The sequence below is a fragment of the Hydra vulgaris genome, chromosome 10, assembly GCF_038396675.1.
Source record: "Hydra vulgaris chromosome 10, alternate assembly HydraT2T_AEP".
In the NCBI taxonomy this organism is placed as follows: domain Eukaryota; kingdom Metazoa; phylum Cnidaria; class Hydrozoa; order Anthoathecata; family Hydridae; genus Hydra; species Hydra vulgaris.
The window spans coordinates 14,475,533-14,502,500 of NC_088929.1; the positions used below are offsets into that span (position 1 = coordinate 14,475,533).

Here is a 26,968-nt window from a genome sequence, read left to right on the forward strand (position 1 = left end):
TTAAAGTATCAATAGGCAGCATCACAGAGTATATGAAACACCTCTTAGGAGAAGCACAACAGAAAAAGTCAAAGAATGATGCATGTAAACAACTAGATGACAAAACAGTATTTTGGTCGAAATTCACAAAAGATATTGAAAAAAAAATGACATTCTCAAAAAGCATGTTTACCTAACAATTTTATATCGCTGCAATCAAGGTGTTTCCTAGAGCGCTTGCTTTATAAGCAGGAGATCCAGGTTCGAAACGAGCTCTGGACAAATTTTCGCGTCACGGTAAGGAAGGAGGCGTGAACTTCCTGGTTAAATGCACTTCCGCGGTGCTCTGTGACAAGACCGTTAGGACTTCTTGGGGCACCTAAAATAAAAATTGAAAAAAAAAAAAAAAAAAAAAAAGCGCTTATAATAGAATATAGTGCTTATAATAGAATATAGCGCATAGAAGCACCAAGAAAAATATCTATACTATCTATATGTTATTTTTTCTGAACTATTGCAATACCTCATAAGTATTTTTTATAAATAAGATAGATTAAAGGTCAATACAAGTTTCTTTAAATTAAATTTTACAGAGAACCCAGGGCTTTAACCATTACCATGTTACAATCATTGCGTTAAAAGATTAGAATTTCGTTTTTGAGTTCGATTTTACGGGAAAGCTTTCGCTTCCCCATTGGTGTTTTTATACTTTTAGGTACTTAACTAGATAAAGATTTATAATAACAAAAAAAATTGTGGGATAATTGCGGCTTCGAATGAAAACTAAGTTCAAAAATGGTGAAAAAATCATTTTTTGCGTATTTTGAAGCATGATACTTAGACAAACAAAAAATTTCCTTTACCAATATTATTAACTTTTGGTCTGAACTAGCCAATAAACAATAACCAAGTGGAATACTCGTTGTAAAGTATTTATTTTGCTTTTTTTTTGAGTTAAAAAATGCCTTCGACACCATTTAGTCAATATTTCTAAAAGTTTAGTCAAACTTTGACATCTAATATTTAGACAACCAATTAATTTTTTTTTTTTAATTTTGGAATTGAGCTTTTTGTATGAATAGTAACAACATATTAAAAAATTAGCAATTTTGAAAGAGGTCACTCTAAAAATTTAGCGTTTTTGGCTCATTCTTACAGAAAGTCGCTCTTAACTGTTTGCTTAAGAATCGAGAGGTCCAAAATTCGATGCCTGGTCTGGCCATATTTGCGACGTTGGTTAGGAAAACGGTGTGAGCTTACTAGTTGAATTTCTTTTCCATGGTGCTCTGATACAGGAACGTATAGTCATTTAAGTACAAAGCAAAAAACATTAAAAGTAATAATTTCATAAACATGATTTATTCAATCATAAGTGTATTTCTAAAATATGAATTTAATTTGTTTCACAATATATTAATTTAAATATATACAAGTAATTAAATTAATATTAAAAAATGATTTTAACGCATAAATGAAAGTGATAGTATATTATGATTGGATCAATTATTCTAACCAATAATAGAAATAATTAAATAAAAATTAAAAAGCAAAAATATATTGTCAGCTCGGAATGCAAGCGTCGCACAGTGGGCCAGAATTCACTTTTACTGGATAAAACTAATAACTCGTTATATAATAATGATTTAAAGACCTTTTTTGCACAGTTTACTAATTTTAGTATTGTGGTTTCAATGATGACAGTAGTTTTATTACTGGGTTGCTATGGATACCTAAATTGCTTAGCAACCACTTATTTTATTAACCAAAATTAATAATAACTGGACAAACATAATAACTACTAAATTATTTATTTGATTGCCCCCATAATTACCATGTTGAGTATTTTTTATAACTCAAATGTAGTGGCACTATTCGATTTTTTTATTTTGGTTATAGGGAAACCTGAAATACCTAGCAATAGTTCAGGCTGTTAACAGTTTTTTTTTATAATTTTTCACAAAAACTAATTTCGGTTATACATAAAAAAAAATTTAAGTATTTAAGAGCGTTATATTGATTAGATTGCTACTATAACAGGAAATGAAGGTGATTTTAAAAGTAGTATCACTTCTGTATTGAATGGTTTTTTTTTTGCTTAAACTTATTTTTCTATAGCTACTAATAAGTGGATCTGAGGAACAAAGAAGCCTTCTTAAAACATCCATGTTAGTTTTGAACATTTGCGTGAAAAATGCACTCAAAATTTTTTAAAATTCTTGTTGCTTGATTCTTGAGCTTCTTCAGAAAGCATTCCAATACATAATGAAAATTGTTGTACAACTTTATGTCCATGTAATAAAGTACGAAGTAAACTTTGTGGCATATAATACCATTAATACAGTTCTACATGTCTGATTGCAACATTTATACATTACAGTTAAAAAGCATCTGGATCAATTTGAAATTCTGAGGATAATGTTTGTAACACAACATAAATCATTTTCATTAAGCATAAATCAAATCCAGTAATGCTACATACTATTTGAGCATTCTCAAAAAACCGTCTCCCAGTATTTCCGTCAATCGATGTACCTGAACCACCAAACTTAGGGACATCAATAACAAGTCTAAGTTGTTCTTTGATTTGTCCTTGTATTGTTTTATTTTTTAATTTAACAGAAATCTTATCTTCTACTGATCTAGCTTGATGTTTTCTAATACCTAGTTTGTATGAGATGTGTAGGACATATTCCATGCAACGTATCCAAGCATGTAATGTTGATAGACCATAATTTAAACCATCGCCATATAGTAAATGCATCTTAGTAAGAAGATCAATGTTATTCATTTGAGTAAGCATGGCACCAAACACTGAACAACATTGATGTGAACTTGTTACATCAGACGAAGTGGTGGTAACTTTTCCATCCACCAATTCAATTACATGACTAATCAAAATATTATCCATTAAATTAGTAGGCTGCAAATTTTGTTGACACTCATCAATGTAGCTATTAATATAAACATTTAGTTGATTAAATGACATATAGCTGCAATTGAAATTATAAATACCTAAAGTGCCGTACCTTTCTTCTTCCGTTATAACTTCGATTGTTTCTTTTTTAAAGCTAAACCGTACAGGCCGACAGTACATAGTGGATGGTTTTGGATTTAGCCAAACAACATTCTCTTGTGACCTATCAAATCCAATCATTTCTAAAGGAACAATACAAGTAAGAAATAAACTCCCTTCTTGCTGAAGATTCTTTGGGTTATTATCATTCGATGATTGCTTGTAAATTGATTGACCTGTTGATCCATCAAAACCAATTTTATGATAAAGTGTAAAAATTTTAATGTTAAGCTTGAGCTAACCAGTCTTTTTGAAGACTTACTAGTCGAGCAGCAGTATGGTCTAGCAAACTTTGTAGATCAACAGAAGCTGAGTAATCAGTTACACTTATTCTGTCTCTACTATTTGACAAACATTGCTCCTTTGCATCTCGAACAGCATTGTAAGGAGGATACAGTATACAGCCTGTTTCAATTGAACCAAAACGAATTTTCTGATATAAATCCTTAGATAGCCCACAATCAAGTATTCGAGCTAGAGCTTTTTCTGGCGTATAACACGGCTGTTTCACTTAATATTAAAACGAGCCTGACTCCACGAGTTATCAATAAAAAAAAGCATTTCCGCATAAAATGTATAAAAATTCACTTCAACTTTAAAATAATAGTATTTTTTTCTATAAACGTTATTATTTATCAATAAACGTCTATTCTATTTGATTTTTAGAGTCCTCTGCTTATTTATTTAAGAAAAGTTTTTAATGCATTTCTATTTTTAATTTAATCACTATTAAATCAAAATTGTAATTTTTTTGCAAAGGGCACCAAGTAATTAAAGTTGCAATCCTTTATACATATGAAAATCAAAAAATTATTGTCTGTATTTCTAGCTATATTATGCAATATGTCTTCAAACTTGGCTGGTTTACAACATTTTTTCTATTTTTATGCGTAAATTTTTGTTTACATTTTAAAACAATCATGTGACCTTTAATATTTTACTACACCTTTTCAAGATGAAATTGAGAACTTGAAAGTTGTAATTAAGAAAAGTAAGATGTAATTGAGAAATACAACATGTAATTTAGAAGTCTCAATATGTAATTAAGGATCACAACATGTAATTAAGAAATTTTAAAATTTAATGAGAAACCCAACATGTAAATAAGAAATCGCAATATGTAATTTGAAAAACAAAAGTTGTAATTAAGAAATCGTAATATGTAAATGAGAATACATTATTTGTAATTGCGAATTCAATGTAAGCTTAAAGGTCATTATAAAAGATCTTCTTGGAAATGCATTTTAATAAGTTAAATTTAGCATTTGTATGCACCAGCAATACAGTAATACAGTAATGGAATTGAAAGATCGTTGTATTATTGGTCAATACACTATGAGTTGAAAGCCTGTTTTTAAATTGAATTCGTGCAAGCATTTATTTCACCAAATTTGTTTACAACCACTTCTGGAACAACCAGAACCACCTTGTCCAATTTGTAGACATGAAATGCATACAGCTGAACAAGTTGAAAGAAAACATTATGTTTTATCTTCATCGAATGATAGAAGAAGAGTAACTGAATGTGCTGAGCAAAACGACAATTGGGTGACTCTGGCACAAACTTTAGGTGTCGAATATAAGACAGCATACAATTGGGTCCGCAGCGGAAATTTAAATTTTATTAGAAGAGGTGGTTTTAAACCAAAAAAATTAACCGATGATCAAATCGAAGAAACACAAACATGGATTGAAAGTGACTGTCAGTTGACACTGGTGGCCATTAAAACAAGGATATTAAGACAATTTAGTATTAGCGTCAGCACAACCACAATTGTCAATTACCTCGATGGCAGACTATTTTCATTTAAAAAGGTGTACAAGGAGCCTACTGCAATGAGTAGTAATGAAAACAAACAAAAAAGAGCTGAATATGTTGGGAACATTAATGAACACATCACAAATGGTCATCAGAGAGTTTGATTGGATGAAACAAATTTTAATCTTTTTTGTAGAAAAACGCAGTTGGTGCTTATCTGAATATTGCAATGATTTTTAATGACGTTGTTTAAATTTAAATTTTAAATTTTTATGTAAATAAATTATTTGTGTTTTATTTATTATTCATCTGAAATCTCAATTAAATTTTTCACAAACGAAAATAAAAGAGAGATTTAATTGACACCTAATAGGATATTTCCAGTTACCGCCTAAACCTCAAATGCCTTTTTTCATGACATTTGATATTTTATTGATATTATATTATTATTTCCAGCCTTAAATTACAAAGTATATTAATACTACAAAATTCAAAATACAAAGAACTTTGTATTCTTTATACTTTTCTCATTTACAACTTTTATCTTCTCAATTACATCTTACAATTTCTTATTTATAACTTTCAAGTTCTCAATTACATCTTGAAAAGGTATAGTAAAAAAATAGCGATTTGCTTTACTGACATAAATGTTGCCTGTTTCAGTTAAGAATCAAGTTTAAGTAATTTACTTTTTAAGTTAAAGTGGTCTTACAATGAGTATATATAATAAGAAATATCTAAAATATACTTTTTCAATTTTTTTTTGATAAATGACAACAAATTACTAAAATTTAGCCGAGATCATCATTTGGCGCGTTTTATCTAAAATCGAAGAAAGTTTTTAATCATTAATTTAATATCATATGGTAAAAGATTTTATTGGTGTTTATATTCTTTTTACAAAACAAAATTATCTCAAATATTTTAAAAGTTTAAAAAGTTTTAGTAACACCTATTAGGTGATTATTTAAAAAAAACAAACAAGAAGCCGTAAAGCTCACTTTGAAACAGCCAATTTCAATATATTTCATTTTTTAACTAAATTAAAACATAATGTTTAAAACATTATCTAAAAATTTAGATTACATGTACACCTTTACAAAATATTATAAATAGGCATATATTATAAAACGAGTTTGTAACAGTAATACAGTCTCGCTAAGACCCAATTAATCCATAACCTTTAGAATTAAATACATATTTATTTTGTTCTTAAGATGTCCAATATGTACATTATTTCTATAAATTTGATTTAAACTCCGCAGCTGTTCGCATAACCTCTATTAATGATTTTTACTAATTAAATGACGCATCAAGTTTTATGTGGCAAAAACATTATATATATATCGTCGGTAAACCTTGTTTTATAAAAACTTTAGACAAACCAACCGGGACTTTTTTTACAAGCTGTTTTTGCGCGCAGAGAAAACGTTGCAAAATTTTCTATTAAACGTAATGAAAATAGAAATAAACACAAATATGTATTTGCTTCTATTTTTAATTTAAAACAACATTGTTTTTTATAACTGGTATCAAGTATTTATCTTTACCTTACTTTTGATATTTTCCAAGAACTATTACTTAACCAGGAAATGTTTTCATAAAAGAAAACAAGCATTGTTATTTTTTCAATAACTTTATTTTTGAAACATACTTGTTCAGTAAACAAAATATAATTTTTGTTTACTAAGCTAGTAAGCAAACATTAGATAATATTTTTGTCAAATGTTTTTTTAACATTTATTTATTTTGATAAAATTTTTCAAACTTTGAAACACTTTGTGACTATTTTTTTCATCTTATGATGGAGCAGAATCAAGTCTAGACTTGACAATTTTTTTTTAATCGACTTCAGTTAGCCATCAAGTTTAATATTAGAAAAATAAAAATTTATTTTGAATAAGAATAGTCCTGTCTAGACATAGATTTTTATAAGTTTTAAACGAAAAAGAAACCTGTCATAATTAATTCATAAAAAAATTTAATCAAGTGAGCTTTTTTTTTTAGGGTAGAGGGGCGGGTGGCAGATTAAATCTCGAAAAGAGTGTTAATGTGTACTTTTAAAGCTTGAAATATGTGTTGATAGCGCAAGTTTGCTTAAAATCATTATTGCATAAATAATTTAATAACACCAAAATAAATACATTTTGAACTTCAATAGTTTAAGGATGTATTGTATATTTTAATAAATTCAATCGCTTGCTTTAACGAGGTATTTAAACTCTACGGCAACGTGTACAAATCCAAGTTAAATATAAAATTGATATTTGCAAATAAACATTAATAACAATAACTTTACGTACTAAATTTGTTAACTTTTTGCGTTGATAAATGAATTTAAAACTGTTTTAGAACAATTAAGTTATACATTTATTTTTTGTCACCAAAAAAATATCGAAAAAGTTACTACTTAAATTAAAATTAAAATACTTTTAGAAAAATGAAAATGTCAGCGCTAGTTTGACATTGAAGATGCGTTAAAACCAGTGAAAATAATAATTTGAATCAACAAATCAGTATTGAAATAATACTAAAAAAATTTATATTGCAAGCATTTAAACATGAATATAAAAACAGAACCTGTAACTTTAAGTCATTCGAACGATTGGAAAATCATTATACTTTATGCGCTTACCTTTTACCCCGGTTTATCTTTGAATAATGTTAAGGGAGTTAATTTGGCGCTTCCATTAACGGTGTAAATTGAATGGTTTTAACAATTAATGTTATTCCAGTAGCGGCATTTTTGTCTTTATTTTAATAGTGGGTTTTACGATGTTATAGAAATTAGCATTTTCGACATAAATCCAATGAATTCCTTTTTTTTTTCTTTTTCTTTCTAGAATTGCATTTTTCACACTCTTCAGCGCGCCTGTTTTTTGCCTTACCGCGGTGGAAAGTATTTATACTTTGTCCCTCTTCTTCTTATAACTTTATATGATCAAGATTTTTTTTTTAAATGATGTAAAAATTTTTAAGTAATCAAGCTTATTAAAAAAAACAAAAACATTTAGGTACAATACAGACGATCGTCTGACCATTTGTTTGTACACGTGACTAAACGTAATTTTTAAAACCATTTTTAATAGCTCAATGCAAAAAAAAAAAGTTTGCTTACTGAAATTGATATTTTTGTTTTAAACCTAAATTTTTTTTTTTAAACATGATTTTTTTTTTTTAACTGTAAATTTTTTGATAGTTTTCTTACTACTTTTAAAACAAAATATATTAATTTTTTAGGTTTATTATTAAACTAAATGTATGGTCTGTAAATCTTAACTGGGTGAAATAGTTTTAATTGATGTTAAGCCGAGTAACCTGCGACTGGCTTTTTTGATGTCGCTTACGATAATGTAATAACATTTTGGTCTATTTTTGCACTGTAGTAAATATTGCATAGATTTTGTTTGTTAACCATACTAGTGATATGTGTGCTTATAACTGATAGGTTTTTCAGTTTCAAAAGTCTTTTCAATGTAAGAATTTTTTTATTGGGTGTTTCCTGTTTTCAATTTTCATGTACACATGTATTAACAATGTTTTATGTCATATATATGTAAACTTTTAAAGTGTCATCTGAATAAGTTATATCATTAAAAAAAGGTAATATACATTGTACACAGTAGAATAAAGTAAAAAAAAATTAAAATAGCTTATTAAATATTATGAAAATTGTTTATAAATGTACTTGTCATAATATTTGGCAAAATATGTCAAAAAACTAAAGATTGGCAACAAAAAATAACTAAAAAAAACAAATTATAAATAAAAATAATACAAACACTATGAACACATTTATAAAGAATAAATACAAGTACAAAATATTTAAAATGAAAATATGCTAAAAATTTTTACTTTTGCAGAAATATGTGTCCATAATACCACAAAATTTCATAATTAAAAATACATTTTAATACCATTAAAGAAAAAAAATGCATAAGCAATAAAAAAGATCTGTCAAGAAAAAGTTTTTGTTTTAATTCATTTTTGTGTTTATTTTTAATTTTTGGCTTTAATTTGTTTGTGTTTAATTATGTTTGAATGTTTCAATGTTATAAATGAGTATTTTTTAGTGAGTATAAATTTTCATAACTAAAAGTTAGTATATTCAATAAAACAATATATTTTACAAAAAAATAATAAAAAACTAAAATTTATTAATTTTAACCAAGTTTAATTTTATAGACAAGGAAGTTTTTCTTATTGTTTGAAGAAAGTTTATTATTATTATATACTGTTTTGATTTTATATACATACATACATACATACATACACATACATATATACACATATACACATACATATACATACATATACACATACACACATACATATATACACATACACATACATATACATATACACATACATATACATATACATATGCATATACATACACATATATACATACACATACATATATACATACATATACACATACATACACATATATATACACATACATATATATATATATATATATATATGTATACATAAATACATACATATATATATATATATATATATATATATATATATATATATATACATACATACATACATACATACATACATACATACATACATATATAAATACATACATACATACATGCATACATACAATCCTCGGCAGGAGTAAATGAGTGCTAGAGCTCTTTTAAATCAAACATGGCGAGCCATGCAACCTTCTCCTCTGAACAGCTTCTAAACAGCTATAAAAGTTTTTATTGCTTATAAAAAAGGTTTTTTATTTTGGTATTGTAATATAATGCAGGCATTTTAAGAATTATTAAGTGAATAATATATTAAAGTAATTAATATATGAAAAATTCATACATAAAATAAAAATTTGAATATAATAATTTGAAATGTAATCATTTTATTTTTATCAGTTAAATAATATTATATTTTATCAAATAGTTCAATCTTATCAAAAACATTTGCATTTAAATTGGCAATCTTTTTTTTTTTTTTTTTTTTTCAACAACCATGCCTTTTAAAAAGCATTACAGTTTATTTTTGCATTTAATTTTTTTTTCTTTATAAAAATCATTTGTGTTTTTCATTTTACTTACAATGATAATTATTCTTTAAAAAAAAAAAATTATACTTTTGTGAGAGCCCTAAATTATGGGTTAGTAAGACAAATATATATATATATATATATATATATATATATATATATATATATATATATATATATATATATATATATATATATATATATATATATATATTTAAATAAGTATAAATAATAAAATTTTTTCTATAACTCAAAAATAATTTTTTATTACTCTAAATCAATATTGAATAAAAATGCTATAATATAAATTAAACAAAATTTTATTGTCTTGTACACTGACACAAGGAAAAAATTTAAACATGAGTTCATTGGCACAACATGGAAAAAAGTGTTTTATTATCAGCATACTTATAAATGGAATTTTCTTTGAAACTTTAATTCTTGCAAGACTAATTAGATTTTGTTGTTATAATTTATTCATTTGGCAATAAGGCATTCATAAAAAAAGCCACAAACAACAATGTTTTTATACCAATTTATTTTACAGAAAAAAACTATCAGTTCAGTGATGCAACATTCAGTGACAAAACAGAAGAGGGAATTAAAATCATGATTAAAAAGCTTAGCTATTTTGCAATAAATTTCAATTAGACTCAGGTGAAAATAGCACAACAAAATCTGAACTTTTGGATGATATTTTGACTTTCTTACCACCCTTTTTTTTAAAACGCTAATTATCCCGTTGATGGGTTTAATGATGCAACAGCTTTTAAACTATATTATAAGATAATATAATGCTTTTTAACCAATTTTTTTTTTGAAGAGCGATAGAAAGTTCACATTATAATATAGAATTTCTAAAAAACCTCGCACTTAAACCTAATTTCAGAAAGATAATTAAATTTTTTTTATCTTTAAGTTCAGTAATGCAACTTATTTTTTGCAGATGCATTTATGGCAAAATTATATTTAGAGTCTAAAAGTTTTTTTACTAAAATCATATATATAAACTTAAAAATCCTTTTTAAAAAAAACATGGATAAATTTTGTTTAAAATGTTGAAAAGTTATTGAAATAACTTGCCCTCAAAGTTTACTCACTTTTTTAAATAATAAAAAGAAAAAACAGCTACTGACATTTATTAAATTTATCTACTAGGTTCAAATATTTTCTACTCAAAACTTATTTCTACAATAGTTCAAATTTTCTACAATAATTTCTACAATAAATCTACAATTTCTACAATAAAAATTTCTATAATAAAAATTTCTACAATAAAAATTTTCTACAATAATTCTACAATTTCTACAATAATTCAAATTAAACTACAAATATAGAAAAAAAGTTTTTTATAAAAAAAGAAATTTTTAAACACAATATTTATCTCTTCCTTGTATGTATTTATATATGTAATAAAATAGTTTTTTTTTTAATATAAAAAATATGACTATTTTATGGAACTTAAAGTTTCATGCCATTGGCAATCATTCAGTTGTATTATTTATTTAAAAAAAAAAAAAAAAAAAATTAAAAACTGTTTTAAAATTACAAATTTTGAATTGCAACAAGATGTAACATCAGTTTTTATGTTAAGCAAGAACTGATCTAACTGGTTTTGAAATGCATAAGTAAAAAATTTCTTTCTGTCTATGAAAAAAATTCTTTATTTTAAAACTGAGTTTCTATGGTGAATGACATAATATATATATATATATATATATATATATATATATATATATATATATATATATATATATATATATATATATATATATATATATATATATATATATATATATATATATACACATATATAATTTTTAAACTGAATACTTTATACTAAAAGAAATCTTTTTGTGTAATGCTACTATAACAGTTACTTATGTTACTTAAAAGTTTTTGCTAAAAATATATATATTAATAGAAAAAAAATGTGCCAACGTGCTATTAATAATTTTAATTTTATTTAAAAAATTGTTTATTCATTCCAATGATTTCGCAAATGGTGGGAAAAGCTACGAGTAAATTAAATTTACAATTAAAGTACAATTGAAAGAGAAAATGTTCTTAGTTACATGCAACAATTTCAGATAATAACAAAATAAGAATTTCAATCTTTAAAGTTAACGATGTTAAAGAAAAACAATAATCTTATTTCTCTGCTCATTAAAGTCATTTTTAAAACTGCTAATGTTAATTAGTTAACTCTGTTGTTAACTCTAATAATCTAATGTTGTTAACTCTCATGCACAGCTATTTAAACTGAATACATAATATTAAGAAGACAATCCTTTAATGTAACACTACTATAAAAGTTACTAATGTTGCATGAAAGGAGATTTTCACTATATTGTCTTGGTGAATAAAAAAAAGCAATTGCTTTTACTCAGCATTTTTGGAGTAATTGTTCAGCTTTATGTGAAATTTTTTTTAGCTAACTCACTCAAACTTTTATTCATGTAAAGCTAAGCAATTTACTCCAAAAATGCTGAGTAATTGTTCAGCTTTACGCAAATAAAAGTTTGAGCAAAGTTACTGAAGTTTTTACTCATGTAAAGCTGACCAATTACTGAATAAAAGCAGTTGCTTTTTTTTATTCACCCAACCTAATATATAAATTTTTTAAGAATCCTATTATTAAAAAAAAAAGTGCAAGCATGCAAATAAGTTTATCTTTAATTTAATCATCTATTGCAATTTGTGGCAAAAATTTACAAGAAAATAAATATAAAGATTTAAAGAAAAGAAAAACGGATAACAGTTAAAAAATAAATGTTCTTAGTTAAATACAACAATTATTATTAAAATGATGAGTTAAATATTTTTATTAAAATAATAATAAAATAAGAACTTCAATCATTTATAAAAAAAGGATTTTTACCACCAGAAAAATAAAGTAATCTAAATAAGCGAAGCAAAAAAAATAATAGATATCCTTAATGTCATATTTAGTATTTTTCAATGAAGGGAATTAAAGTAGCAAATCGTGAGCAATAAAACTATTTTAATCGCATTTTCAAAACATAAATGATTTTATAAAATTTTAGTATATATGCATTTTGCAAATTACATCCTGATTTTTTGTCAAACCTTATTTTTTAAAACTTTAATTTTTGTTCAACCGGTCAATCATGACTGGCAAGAGTTCATTTTGGGAGGAAAAATAACAATTTTAGTCATTTCGGGTGGTCATTGATATATATATATATATATATATATACAGGGCTTGTGATGAAGAAAATCGTCAAGCATGTTAAATCGCGCTCGTAAAATTAGAAAATGTTTTCATCGAGGTTGATTATGTGCGCTCGAAATAACGTCGGCGAGCGCGATCATGAAAATTGCTGAAGGCGATGTTCATAAAAAGCTTTTTATTTTTTTATATCTTTTTTTATTTGTTACATAATTCTTTCTTCAAAAAATGTTTGAATTAGTATCACACTCATGAAACTACTTCAACGAAGTAGATTTTTATACTTCCAAACTTCTTGTATATTGTCAGATCGCGATTTTATTTTTAACTATTTATATTAATAAAAAAATAATATCAAACAAAAACGCAACTTCTTATTGATTTAGTATTGAAGTATAATTTAGTGTTTTGATTCGTTGTTTTGATATATGCATTTTAAAATGTTACGCGGTAAACTTAATAAACGGTTAATGGTTTTTATATTTTTTGATATTTTTTATTCAAATTAATTATTTAATTTTTTTCTAAAATTTCTTTTTTAAATTACGTTTTTTAACCTTAAAAAAATAACACAAGAATAATTTGAAATAATAATAAATTAGAATAATAACTTTTCCATTTAACGTTATTACTTTGTTTCCTTTTCGAATGCGATTGCGAACATTCTAAACAACAGAATCGTTTTTAATTTGAGTTAAAATAAATAATAGTTAATAAAATAACCTATACTATAAACAAAAACTAATTTTAAAAATTACTCTATTATTAATATTTATTTTTATTATAAACGATGTGTGGAATATTACAAACAATAAATCAAATAAACCTTACTCGATATTTTCACAAGATTAAAAATACTCTAAATAGATTAAAAATAAAGTTTTAATTTTCTTATAGTGGTTTTCTAATTTTCTATTCTTATTTTATTTGCGCATTTTTGTATTCACATTGTGTTTCCAGGTGCACATTCCATAATAGAAATTAGTGACTATTAACGACTTCAAACTGCTCATTCATTACGTTAGTGCAAAAGAGAACGACGTAGTGCTTTTTATACTTTATATTAGTGCTTTGATAATAGTATATCTTTAATAAAAAATCTTTTTTAAATATTTTATGAAAATAAAAAAATAATCCCGAACTATTGGACGAGCGTTATTTTATACGCTCGTTATAAGTTGAATGAGCGTTGTTTATCGCGCCTAGAACGTTTGAAAATACCGTTTACGAGCGCTTTTTACGAGCGGAGCGCGATCGCGCTCGCTTCATCACAAGCCCTGTATATATATATATATATATATATATATATATATATATATATATATATATATATATATATATATATATATATATATATATATATATATATATATATATATATATATATATATATTATATATGTGTGTGTGTATATATATATATATATATATATATATATATTAGGGTGGTGGTAAAAACAACTTTTTTTGAAAAATACCAGCTGACAACCCCTAAATGTGTTTTATATAATAAAATAATACTGGTTTTAAAAAATTTTTGAATAAAAAATATTTTTACTGGTGCCACAAGGCCCTTATACATCAAACAGGTCCCTAATAATATAAAAAAAAAAGTTTTTCAAAAGTATGTCATGTTGGGTCTCAAATGATGCAAAAATATATAAAAATTTCAAAAATATGAATCATTTTATAATTAAATTTTTATTTTAGATTTTGGTAAACAAAAAGTTACGTTTTTTAACTAAAAATTAAAAATAGGGAATTTAACAAGATTTTTTGATTATAATTTTTTTTATCTATGTTTTTTTAGAAAATGAATATTATTTTTGAAATTTGTATATGATTTTGCTTCGTTTGAGACCCAACATGACATACTTTTGAAAAACTTTTTTTTTATATTATTAGGGACCTGTTTGATGTATAAGGGCCTTGTGACACCCGTAAAAATATACAGTTTTTATAAACAATGACTTTCTATGACAACGAAAGTCTTTTTAACAAATTTTAATATAAGAATAATAAAATTTAATGAAGTTAAATTTTGTTTTGAACAAAATTTTGTTTTGAACAAAATTTTGTTGAAAAAAGAAAGACAAATGTTTTAAAAAGCTGTTAGCATTAAGTAAATTTGACCTTAAATGCTTTTATATTATTGAAACGCTTTTCAATGAAGTAACAAAAAACTTCTAGATATATGTTGAACTTTCAGCAACGATTCTTGCTATGCTGGGTATTATGGACACTACTGAATTAAATTTATAATTATTGAGCGTTAAAATTCTTTACAATTTTTTTTTAATTTCCAATTTTTATTGCAAAATTATTTGAATAAGAGAATTTTAGAAGGCTAAAATTCTTTTGTTCAAATATATTTCTTATTAAATAAAATTCCTAAAAGCAACTTGCATATTTATAGAAAATGTTTGATATTGATATCGCTTTAAATAAAATATAAAAAAATGATATAGAGTTTTTTATATTTTATTCGAGATTTCTTGTTAAAATGATTTTTAGTTAAAAGCTTATATTATGTGATAACAACATATAAGGTACATTTATATGGCTACATAGATACATTTATATGGCTAATTTTTGTGAGTCTTTGAGTATATTAAATAAATTTATATATATATATATATATATATATATATATATATATATATATATATATATATATATATATATATATATATATATATATATATATATATATATATATATATATATATATCAAGCCTTTCCAGGAAATGTCTGCAGTTTTTGTTCTTGTACATCCTCTCTTAACTATTTTATTTTAGACAGCTTTATCAAGACCGTTTGCAAGTTTTATTATATTAGGCATTACAGAAAAAACTAATTTTCAAAAATAAAGAAAGTAAAACTAACAAAATAGCAAACAAAAAAAATTTAACAAAAAAAAAAAAATTTTATTTTTGTTTCTTTAGGTTGGTTGTTATTTTCAACAACGAAATTATATAAGGCAAAGCGAAAAAAAAAAAAGCAATTTTAAGTCGACATTAGAATGATTTTTCTATACTTTATTTATTTTTTTAAAAGAGGAAAGCGAAAATATAAATCACTATCTGTTAGGGTGTGTCGATTTTTTTTTTTTTATCAATTTGAAAAACGGCAAGATGACTTTTGGTGAAGAATTTTACACGGATTCCGAATCTGCAAAAAAAAATTAAAAAAATGAATGTCTTGCTGGGTGGGTCAGCACTTTTTTTAACAGAAAAATGACTAAAATATGACTAATTAACGGAGGGAAATAATAATTGAAATTTTTTTTTTTTTTTTTCAATTTTTGAAAAACTTAATCACTATTACGTTGAACTTTAGGAAAATTTCATATTTGGTGCAAAATTTATAAAAATGACCACAGAAAGTGAGTTTTTGTGAAGGGCATTTTTACAAAAATAATCCACTTTTTTCATATTGAAGACAAAATGTGACGGTAGAGTTTTAACGACAGCTGTTAAATTAGTTAATTAAAATTGTATTACTTAAGCAATATAATTTTATTATCTAATAATTATTCACAACTACTGATAAATAAGTGACAAGTATGATACTAAAATTAAATTTTGACTATAAAAGCGATTAAATAAGATTATATATTATAAAGAAAATTTGATTATATATAAACATACAAAATAGAAAAAATTGTAGAAAATAATATGGCATCTTTTAACAAAAAAATAACAATAAAGACAAGAAACATGAAAAAAACCTCAATAACTGAGTTAATTGGTACTGGAAAGGAGTTGCTACTATCTGAACTTCCAACATATAGAGACACACTTCGATATGCAGTCCTTTTAAGAGAACAGTGTGATAAAAACTCCAGAACCTTTTTAATAAAAGATATGGCAAAAAAGGTTGCATGTGCCGTTATTACCCAGTGGCAAAAAGCAAACGCTAATTTTAAAGCTCCTATAATTTATTCTGAAAAAAACATTGTGTACAAAATTATAAAAGCTTGGGATGTTGCATTTTTAATATCAGCAAACAGAGAAAATGAAGAAAATAAAAAAGACTTTATATTGAAATTGGATAAACTTTTTGATATTTTAAATTGTAAGTGTATAATTTCTGATTGTAAAGAATTTGGTTGCAAAGTTATTTGTAAACAACAAGCCCACATTACATGCAACTGCTCTAAGGAATATAAAATTCCTATAATAGACGTTTTTTATATTAAAACCGAAAGAGATAAAGTCGGTGCTAAAGGTTTGCTTCAAATATCTTCCAAAGATATGCCTGAACACAACAGACAGGTTAAAAAATTATATAACCATTCTAATAAAGAAGCTTTTAAGAGAAAAAGGGCAAACAGCATAACAACAAATACAATTTTAAACAATGATTTTTCAATGACTGAAGATGAACTTACTAATGAAGAATTTAACAGAGAACCTAGTACTTCAAATTCGAAAGTAAAAAAGTCTAAATATAATACTAAAAGTGTACGAAATGTCGCAATACATAGTCTAAGGTAAAATATATACTTTTTATTTTAAATTAAACAAAATTCTTTATTTAACTATCTAAAAACAAATTCTATTTTTAGATACGGAGTTTCTTCTAGAGCTGCTGCGGCTTTGACTACAGCTGCCTGGATTGATGCTGGATTGATTACTGAGAAAGATACACAGTTTATTGTTGATCATAAAAAAATTGTAAGAGCTCAAGATAATGTAATGAATGAGTTGAAAAATAAAACTTTAAAATATATAGGCAATGGGAACATCAATTGTATTTTGTTTGATAGTAGAAAAGATGTTACCAAAGTAAAGGTAGAAGTAGAAGGATCTAGTCGTTTTTTTCCTGGATCTATTAAAGAGGAACATTACACTACATGCATGGAACCAGGTGGAGGATTTTTGTTTCATTTTACTCCACAAAAATCATCTGAAGAAAAAAAGCATGCCGAAATAGTTGCCGATCATTTAGTCGAATGGATGATTCAACATGGTGTTGACAAAACAATTCAAGCATTGGGAGGCGATTCTACAAATGTTAATACTGGATGGGAAGAAGGTGTCATAAAATTTGTCGAATTAAAACTTGATAAAAAGTTGAACTGGCTAATATGCGCTCTTCATACAAATGAACTACCCCTCAGACATCTAATAGTTGAATTAGATGGAAAAACACTTTCAAACAACAAATGGTCCGGTGATTTAGGAAAACTATTGGATACAGTTACAGATTTGGAAATAAACAAGAACTTTGAAATGGTAACTTTAGGTGAACCACTTATTGTTTTGCCAGACAAAATAGTTAAGGATCTTTCGTCTGATCAAGCTTACGGATACAGAATTGTAACAGCAATAAGATCTGGAGTTTTACCTGAAAATTTAATAAACCTTGAAATTGGTCATGTTTCTCATTCAAGATGGCTTACTACTGCCAATCGTTTCTGTAGATTGTGGGTTTCAGTTCATTTTTTAACAGAAAAGAACCTTAGAAACCTACGCTTAATTATTGAATTTATAGTTGGTGTTTATTTTCCTTGCTGGTTTCAAATTAAGGTAAAACATTCCTGGATAGATGGACCTAGGCATATTTTATTCCAATTGAAACAATTAAAATTTCAAAAAAAAGAAGTTTTTGGAATAGTAATAAAAACTGTAAAAAGATCTGCATGGTTTGCATTTAGTGAGTGCATTATTCAGACTCTTTTGTGTTCCAACAATGAAGAGGAACGAAAGTTCGGAGTGCAAACGATACTAGAAATTAGAGGGGAAGGAGATGATAATACCCAGTTTGGAGATGATTCAGTAAGAAGTCGCAAAACACCATGCATAATTACTGATGCTGATAAATTAACCAATCTAATTGATTGGAAAGATTCATTATACGAACCACTTCTTACTACAAGCCTCACAACCCATGAAATCAGAAATTTTTTTTACCAGCCTATGGTTGTTCCAGATTGGCCATGTCATTCACGATCCATCGAAGTTGTGTTAAGCAGGTTTCTTTTTTTATCTAATTATAAGAATACAATAATTTATTTAAAATTATTCCATAATGAAATTATTTTTACTGTTTTATATAGGTTACAGAGGCTTGTTCAAAAACATATTCGCATGAAAAGAGAGAAGGATATATAAGAGCACAAGACGTCAGCAGGAGTTTCATGAGCAAAAACAATTCTAAATTTAACTTAGCTGGAATTACCAATTTTAAATAAAATTTATTAACTATTATTTGTTACTTATATGTAAATTTAAAAAAGATTTTTTATACGAAATATTGAAATTAAAATGCAAATAAATAATTTCTTTCTCTAATTTTATTATAACTTTGTATTTTGACATAATTTTGTCATTTTTTCTATAATAAAGCGGATCTTACAAGATATAATAAAGTGGATCTTGTTTTATTTTTACGGATTCGTATTCCTTGTGCAATTCTTTACAAAAATAAAATACCCTTATATTTAAAGCATAATAATAACTGGAAAAGACGGCACACACTACAGCTACATGGAGTGTTTAAAGTATAAAAAATGGCATTAATTTTTATAAAAATAACATTCACAAAAACCAACCTTATGTGGTTATTTTTACAACTTTTTAACCAAATATGAAACTTTCATAAAGTTCAATATTGTTTATATTGAGTTTATCAAAAATATTACAACTTCTATTTTTTGTAAATATATTTTCTCTTTAAATAGTCACATTTTAGTCAGTTTACCTTTCAAAACTAAGCGTTCCCCCGTCTAAAATCTAATTTTTTAATTTTTTTTGCAGATTCGGATTCCTTATAAAATTCTTCACAAAAATGTACACCCAATATTTTAAAATTCGATAAAAAAATAAACGCACTCTACCGTCACATTTTGTCTTCAATATGAAAAAAGTGGATTATTTTTGTAAAAATGCCCTTCACAAAAACTCACTTTCTGTGGTTATTTTTATAAATTTTGCACCAAATATGAAATTTTCCTAAAGTTCAACGTAATAGTGATTAAGTTTTTCAAAAATTGAAAAAAAAAAAAAAAAATTTCAATTATTATTTCCCTCCGTTAATTAGTCATATTTTAGTCATTTTTCCGTTAAAAAAAGTGCTGACCCACCCAGCAAGACATTCATTTTTTTAATTTTTTTTTGCGGATTCGGAATCCGTGTAAAATTCTTCACCAAAAGTCATCTTGCCGTTTTTCAAATTGATAAAAAAAAAAAAATCGACACACCCTACTATCTGTTATTAAAATATATTTGAATAATTTTAATGTAACAAGTATATAATGTCCCTATATAAATATGTCTATGTAATGCATATGTATACTAAATGCATAACTTTTTTTATATAATTCATTTATTTGTTCATAAATTGTTATCTTTTTTTACCCGCCTTCTCCCTTATGGTCTACTATGTTATTATTGAAATATACATAAACAGTTATTAATAATAATAATTATTAATAATTGCATAACAATTAATAATAATTGTTATTATTAATTGTTCAACATTAACATAGTAGACCAAAAGGAGGGGGTGGGTAGAACTAAGCACACAGAGCCAAATGTTAAAAAGCAACAGGTATCCAAAATTACAAAGGGCTGAAAGATTGCAAAGAAAAAATGTACTGGAGTAGAAAGGTAAAATGAAACAATTAAGGCTTTGTGAAAAATGTGTCAATGGTATGGCCTAATTGACACATAAAAACTATGTATAGATGCGCCTTACTTAGAAAATACACTGAAAGGCTCAAATGGTATAAGAAATCTGAATGTGAAAAGATATGTATTAATTAAAAACATTCAACACAAAGATTTTTAATAAACAAAACAAAACGAAAAAGACAAATGGTAACAAAGCAAATATATGATCCACTGACATTACATGTATGAAGTAAACACCTTATCCAATTATGCTAAACATGCATATTTAAGAACAAATAAATGTATATATGTAATAAAAAAAGTTATAAATAAAAGTTTATGTATGGATTACATAGATGTATTCATATAGGGACATTATATGGTTGTTTTATTAAAATTATACAAATATATTTTACAAACAGATAGCAATTTATATTTTCTCTTTCCTCTTTAAAAAAACAAATAAAATATAGGAAAATCATTTTTCTTAAAGTTGACTTATAAGTTTGTTTTTTTTTTGCTTTGCCTTATCCTATTTTAATGCTGAAAATAATTGCCACCTTAAAGAAACAAAAATAAAAGCAGTGCACAAATTATTTAAATTATTAATTTTTAATATATATCTGAGCACAAAATAATAGGGGATCAATGGTCAATGCGTATTTATATTATAAAAACTATATCTTCCTTTTTTTACACATCTTTAGTTTACATTTCATGGTAAAATTAATGGTTGCCGTTTACATGCTTAATTAAATTTTTTATTTTATTCTAGTTTTCTGTTTTTAATAAAAATCATTCTTTTAATTGCTTTTTTTTTTTCTTGTATTATTTTTTCATTAAACTTTTTTTTATTAAATCTTTTGAAAAAACCTCTTAAAATTTTTAAATTTTACCACCATTTGTAAAGCAATTGCAATGAATGAAAGTTATAAACCTGTTTAGCAATTAAGATAACTATAGCTCTTATTAGTGCATTTTTAAATTGAGTTATTAAGAAAATGATTAGCATTAGTTTTTTTTTCTTTTTAAATTAAATTTTTTTTATATTCAGTTACAAGAATTTGATTATATGTCATAAAAAATGTAAACAAGTTAATTAAAAGTTAAGTACTATATTTATGACATTCCTGCTATCCTATATTGATAAATGGCAACCCTCTCACTGAATCCTCTTCTTTTCTTGGATTATTGTTTACTACTGACTTCTTATGGAAATCATATATGCAATTAGCATCTGCTAAGGTTGCTTCTATTTATCGTGCTCACCATTTTCTTACTCTTGATTTCATTCTTTCACTCTTATTTGCCCCTGTATGGAATACTGTTGTCATAATTGGGCTGGTTCTTCTAATGATGCTCATTCTCTTCTAGACAAGGTCCAAAAACGCATTGTAATTGTAATTGGTTCTAATCTATCTGCTAAACTTGAGCTTCTCTCCCATTGTTGTAAAGTTGCATTTCTTCCTCTTTTCTACAAATATTTTCATGGTTCTGCTCAAAAGAGCTATCATTTCTAGATCTATCAACCAAAACATGTTCTGGCTTGACTCTTCATTCAGCATATTCTCATTCTTTTAAACCATTATATGCAATTTCTAAATGTAATAATAAGTTACTATCACTAACTTCATAAACTTTTATTCCTCTAGTTTTTTTCTCCGGGTTTCGACTCTTAGAAACTCTCTCATATTCATGGTTTCCTGAATCATACAACCTACAATTTTTCAAGTTTACTATCAACTGTTTCTTTGCTCTTTAACTCTATTCTTTGTTTTCTAGTAAATCCCAACTTAATAGTTGTTGCTTGCAGCTTTTTCAGAATAATGTAAGGTGTCCATAAGGTGCCTACTGAAATTGAAACCTACTCGCACGGGCCTAACTTTCAAAAATGTTTGTGCGTCAATATTTTTAACAATGACAACTGAACTACAATCGAAAGGTGTACATCCATTCTTAATTGAGAAATAGATGACATCATGATTTCTTAACTTATCTATATTCTACAAAATCGACTGTTCCAGTTACATCTGCTTATGATGAGAGAAGTTTCAGTAGACTAAAGATTATAAAAAATTATCTGTGATCAACAATGACAAAAGAATGTCTTTCTGGATTGGCATTAATTTTAATTGAATGTAAGCTTGCTGAGAGCATTGACTTTGAATTATTATATATTAATTTTTTTTATAAACTAGCGGAAAAGTAAATTTCTAATGTTTGCTTTCATTAATATGTCTAGTGTAAATACATTTAATAAGCAAACTATTGCAATAATATTAAATATTTATTTTTTCTATTTATATAAGAGTGTTTTATATCTTATTTTGCAATTTCTTTTGTTTAAAATATTTGATCACCGATAAATTCCTTTAGACTGTTATGATTTGTGGTTGCTCTTTAGTTTTACATCATACTGTATGCTTTATATTTCTAGTTTTATCTGATGATTTAAAAAATGAATTGAAATATTAAAGTATAAATCGTAATTTTTAACAACAATAATAATAATAATAATAATAATAATAATAACAATAATAATAGAAATAATAAAAGTTATAATAGTAATATGGTTTTATAATAAAATTTTATATCATAATTCAAGATCAATATAAATATTTTTTTGGTTAAATAATAGTTATTGAGTTTAGTGATAAAAACAAAAATTACAGTTTTTAAAAAACTAAAAATTTGAAGAGCGGAAGCATTTCCAGATATCGCAATTCGCAATCACTGGGTTTGACCTTGTGTTTCTTAGTAATTTATTTTTTATTATATTAACATAAAAAAATAAAAAATAAATTTGTTATTTAGAAAAAGTTTGAAAATAGTAAGATATAGAATAAAAAACTATATAGAGTAAAAAAAAAGTATATATATCTACGAAAGTAATGCTTGTAATGTGGTATTTTGTTATCTTTTTGTTCATGATGTAATCTTAAAATACTTTTCTTAAACATTTTCATTTTTAAAGAGCTGAATCAGTTTGAAAACTGTTATGATATCTTTTCACAGTTGTTAATTTCCTGAGTAGAATATATTAGTATTTGTTTTTGTATATAACTAGAAAGCTGTTAGATTTTTATTTTTAAAAATGATTCTAAAACTGTTATGATAAATTTTTTAAATAAATTAAAAATTTCTTTTATTAATTAGATATTTTTGTTTGTTTTTATTTTTAGTCAGAGCAGTTGAAATATTTGATATGACATCTGATTCTATTGAACATGAGTTAAGTAATTTATCATGTAATAATTACCTTGAGTCATCTGTTCAAAAAGACTTGGCTTATACTGATTTTCTTGGAAACGGTTACACAAATACTTTAAATGGATCAATAAAGAAAGGTCTTTAACACATTTATTTGTTAAATTTATTTGCGAATATGTAAATTTTATAATAATAATAAAAATAAAACTAACTTTAATTTTTAATAACTTTTAAAACTTTTATATTTGAATTGTTTCTGCATGAATGAAACTGTACAAATGAGTATAATATATCCTATTAGATGTTGACAAGCAAGTTAAAGTCTTTGTTTAAAAAAGATATATATATATATGTTTAAAATTATTTTTAAACATATATATATGTTCTTTGTTTAATATATATATATATATATATATATATATATATATATATATATATATATATATATATATATATATATATATATATATATATATATATATATATATATATATATATATATAAATATCAGGCCTTCTGAGGAGACACGTGCGATCGCACCTATTATTTGACCACGCATATAATTTTTTTTGTTGATAAATTGGCCATGATTTTTTTGCATATATTAAAAATGGCACGTTTTAGGAAAGCGCTGAAAATCTAAATGAAATGATGCTTACAAATTATAATTATGCTTATAATTACGTTTGCATAAATAACTTAAATAAAAACATATATTCAGGGTGATTTAATCAAAAGTATAAAGTTTAAAATTGAATAAAAATTGTAGATCAAATCGGATTATTAAGTCCGATACACCATTTTAAAGATAAATTAAAAAGAAATTGAGTGATAAGAATTTATTTTTTATTTTTTATCAATATGACCTCCATTTTTTTCAATTAATAAATGACATCTTTTTGTAAAATTCAAAAACGTTGATTCCAAAGCCGAAGTGTTTATTTTTTGGATTTCTCTCATGATATTCTCTTTTAAATCATCCAAAGTCTTTGGTAATGGCTTATAAACTTTAGACTTAAGATAACCCCATAGGAAATAATCACACTGATTGAGGTCTGGTGATCGTGGAGGCCATTGTTGCTTGGTAATGAATTTCTCCCCAAATTTACTTTGTAACCACTCTTGAACCATATTAGCCGTATGCGGAGTAGCCCCATCTTGTTGAAAGTAGTATTTTTTGTGACTCTCAACTCTTAGGCCAGAAAAAATTTTTAAGCATATCCAGGTAATTGTGCTGATTTACCGTTCCTTCGAAAAAGTAGGGTCCGTAGATTTTTCGGCAGGAAATGGCACACTAGGTCTCTCATTCAGCCACATTCTGTTATTTTGCTTGTTGATCGACTCAGTAAGGTAAAAATAGGCTTCATTTGTAGTGATCAACCATTTGTGAACATCCTTTTCCAAGTCCTGCCACCATTGAGCAAAAATGACCCTTTTTTCATAATCAAGTGGCAATAGTTGATGAGCACTCTGGTATTTATACGGTTTGAGTTGTAAATCTTTGAGAAGAATATCACGGCAAAGGCTGTATGAAATTTCAACATCAACTGAGGCTTTTCTGATTGACAATGTAAGATCTTCGAAGAAGAGTACTTTCAGCTTATTTCTGGCATTAATTTGAATGTCTCGCTCATTCCTTGGTTTTGGTGGCAAATCAAGTATTGTTCCGGTTGTATCAAATTTTTTAGATAATTTTGTGATAGCTGTTGCCGTTGGACATGGTCTGTTCTTAAATTTACTTCTATAAGCTCTCTGAACCAGACTTACTTCAACTCAACCAATTTTTTTGTTAAAAATATGCAATTTTGAATATCGTATCTCATGGCTATGCTGTTATTTTAATTTTTTTGAAATTATTAACATTAAATTTCTTTTTTAATGACCTTTAAAATGTACTACATTTACAAATACATTACATACTATCGCATGTAATGTATTTGCAATCAAAAAATTAATTATGTTAATTTAAAGTTTATACTTTTGATTAAATCACCCTGTATATATTAATATATATATATACAACCCTTGGAATTAGGATTGGCATTCGGAAATGCTGACCTAACTGCTGACCTGAAAGTGTTTGAAATCGCCAAAAAATTGCTGACCTCGTTTCTATGTTTTATGGTAAGACCTTTGTATCAAACATTTTTTGCCGACCTGATACCGACCTCTAAAAGATTGAGGTCGGCAAATTATTGCCGATCTCATTTTTCCTAATTCCGAGGGTTGTATATATATATTAATATATATATATATATATATATATATATATATATATATATATATATATATATATATATATATATATATATATATATATATATATATATATGTATATATATATATATATATATATATATATATATATATATATATATATATATATATATATATATATATATATATATATATATATATAAATTTAAATATATATATATATTTAAATATATATATATATTTAAATATATATATATATATGTAGGGAAGTGGGGTCATAACAGCCCCCGTAAGGTTTAGATTAATGAAATATGAAAATAAAAACGACCTGTGTTTTTTATCAGTGTATTTCAACAACCAACAACAGCACAAAAAAAGCTTTAAATTTTAGCAATTTAGAAAAAAATGCAACAGTTTTTGAAAATGTTATTAAACAAAAATCACAAAAATCGCTGGGGGTATACTTTTCATGGTACAGTTTCTGCAGATGTATCATTTTCTGTTTCTACGGTCTTGTCAACTGTTTGAGCGTTTTTTCTTTTTTTAGTTTTTATAACCATCTGTTTTGCCAGTTCCGCTTTATATGGTGAACTGGTGAGTACAGCTGTTTTGCCCTTTCGGCATCAGAAATTGTAAGTATTTTGAATGAGTTTTCTCATTCAAAATACTTACAATTTCTGCAGGTGAAGCAATTGTGAAAGAAGCCATAGATGTCGAAGATAAAGTTTCTGATTCATAGCAAGATGTCGGAGATAAATCTTGCAGTGAAATAGTTTATGTTTGAGACTTGGTAATTAGATTTGGTGTTGCTGATCCATCTCAGGCAATGACCTGTTGGTTGTTTCTGAAGGCTCAAACATTCAATCATCAAAAACTTCAGGATTAAGTGGACTTAT

The 26,968-nt window shown here is 25.6% G+C and overlaps 1 protein-coding gene across 1 annotated transcript in view; it reads left to right on the plus strand.

The window, feature by feature from the left end:
• The first annotated feature begins 7,994 nt into the window (after positions 1-7,994).
• Positions 7,995-26,968, plus strand: part of LOC101236024 (myotubularin-related protein 3) — an 81,668-nt gene continuing 62,694 nt past the window's right edge. Inside the window, exons 1-2 of the mRNA XM_065807317.1 lie at positions 7,995-8,287; positions 23,828-23,992. Of these exons, the coding sequence (XP_065663389.1) occupies positions 23,851-23,992 (142 nt within the window). The 5' untranslated portion in view covers positions 7,995-8,287; positions 23,828-23,850. The remainder of the gene's footprint in view (positions 8,288-23,827; positions 23,993-26,968) is intronic.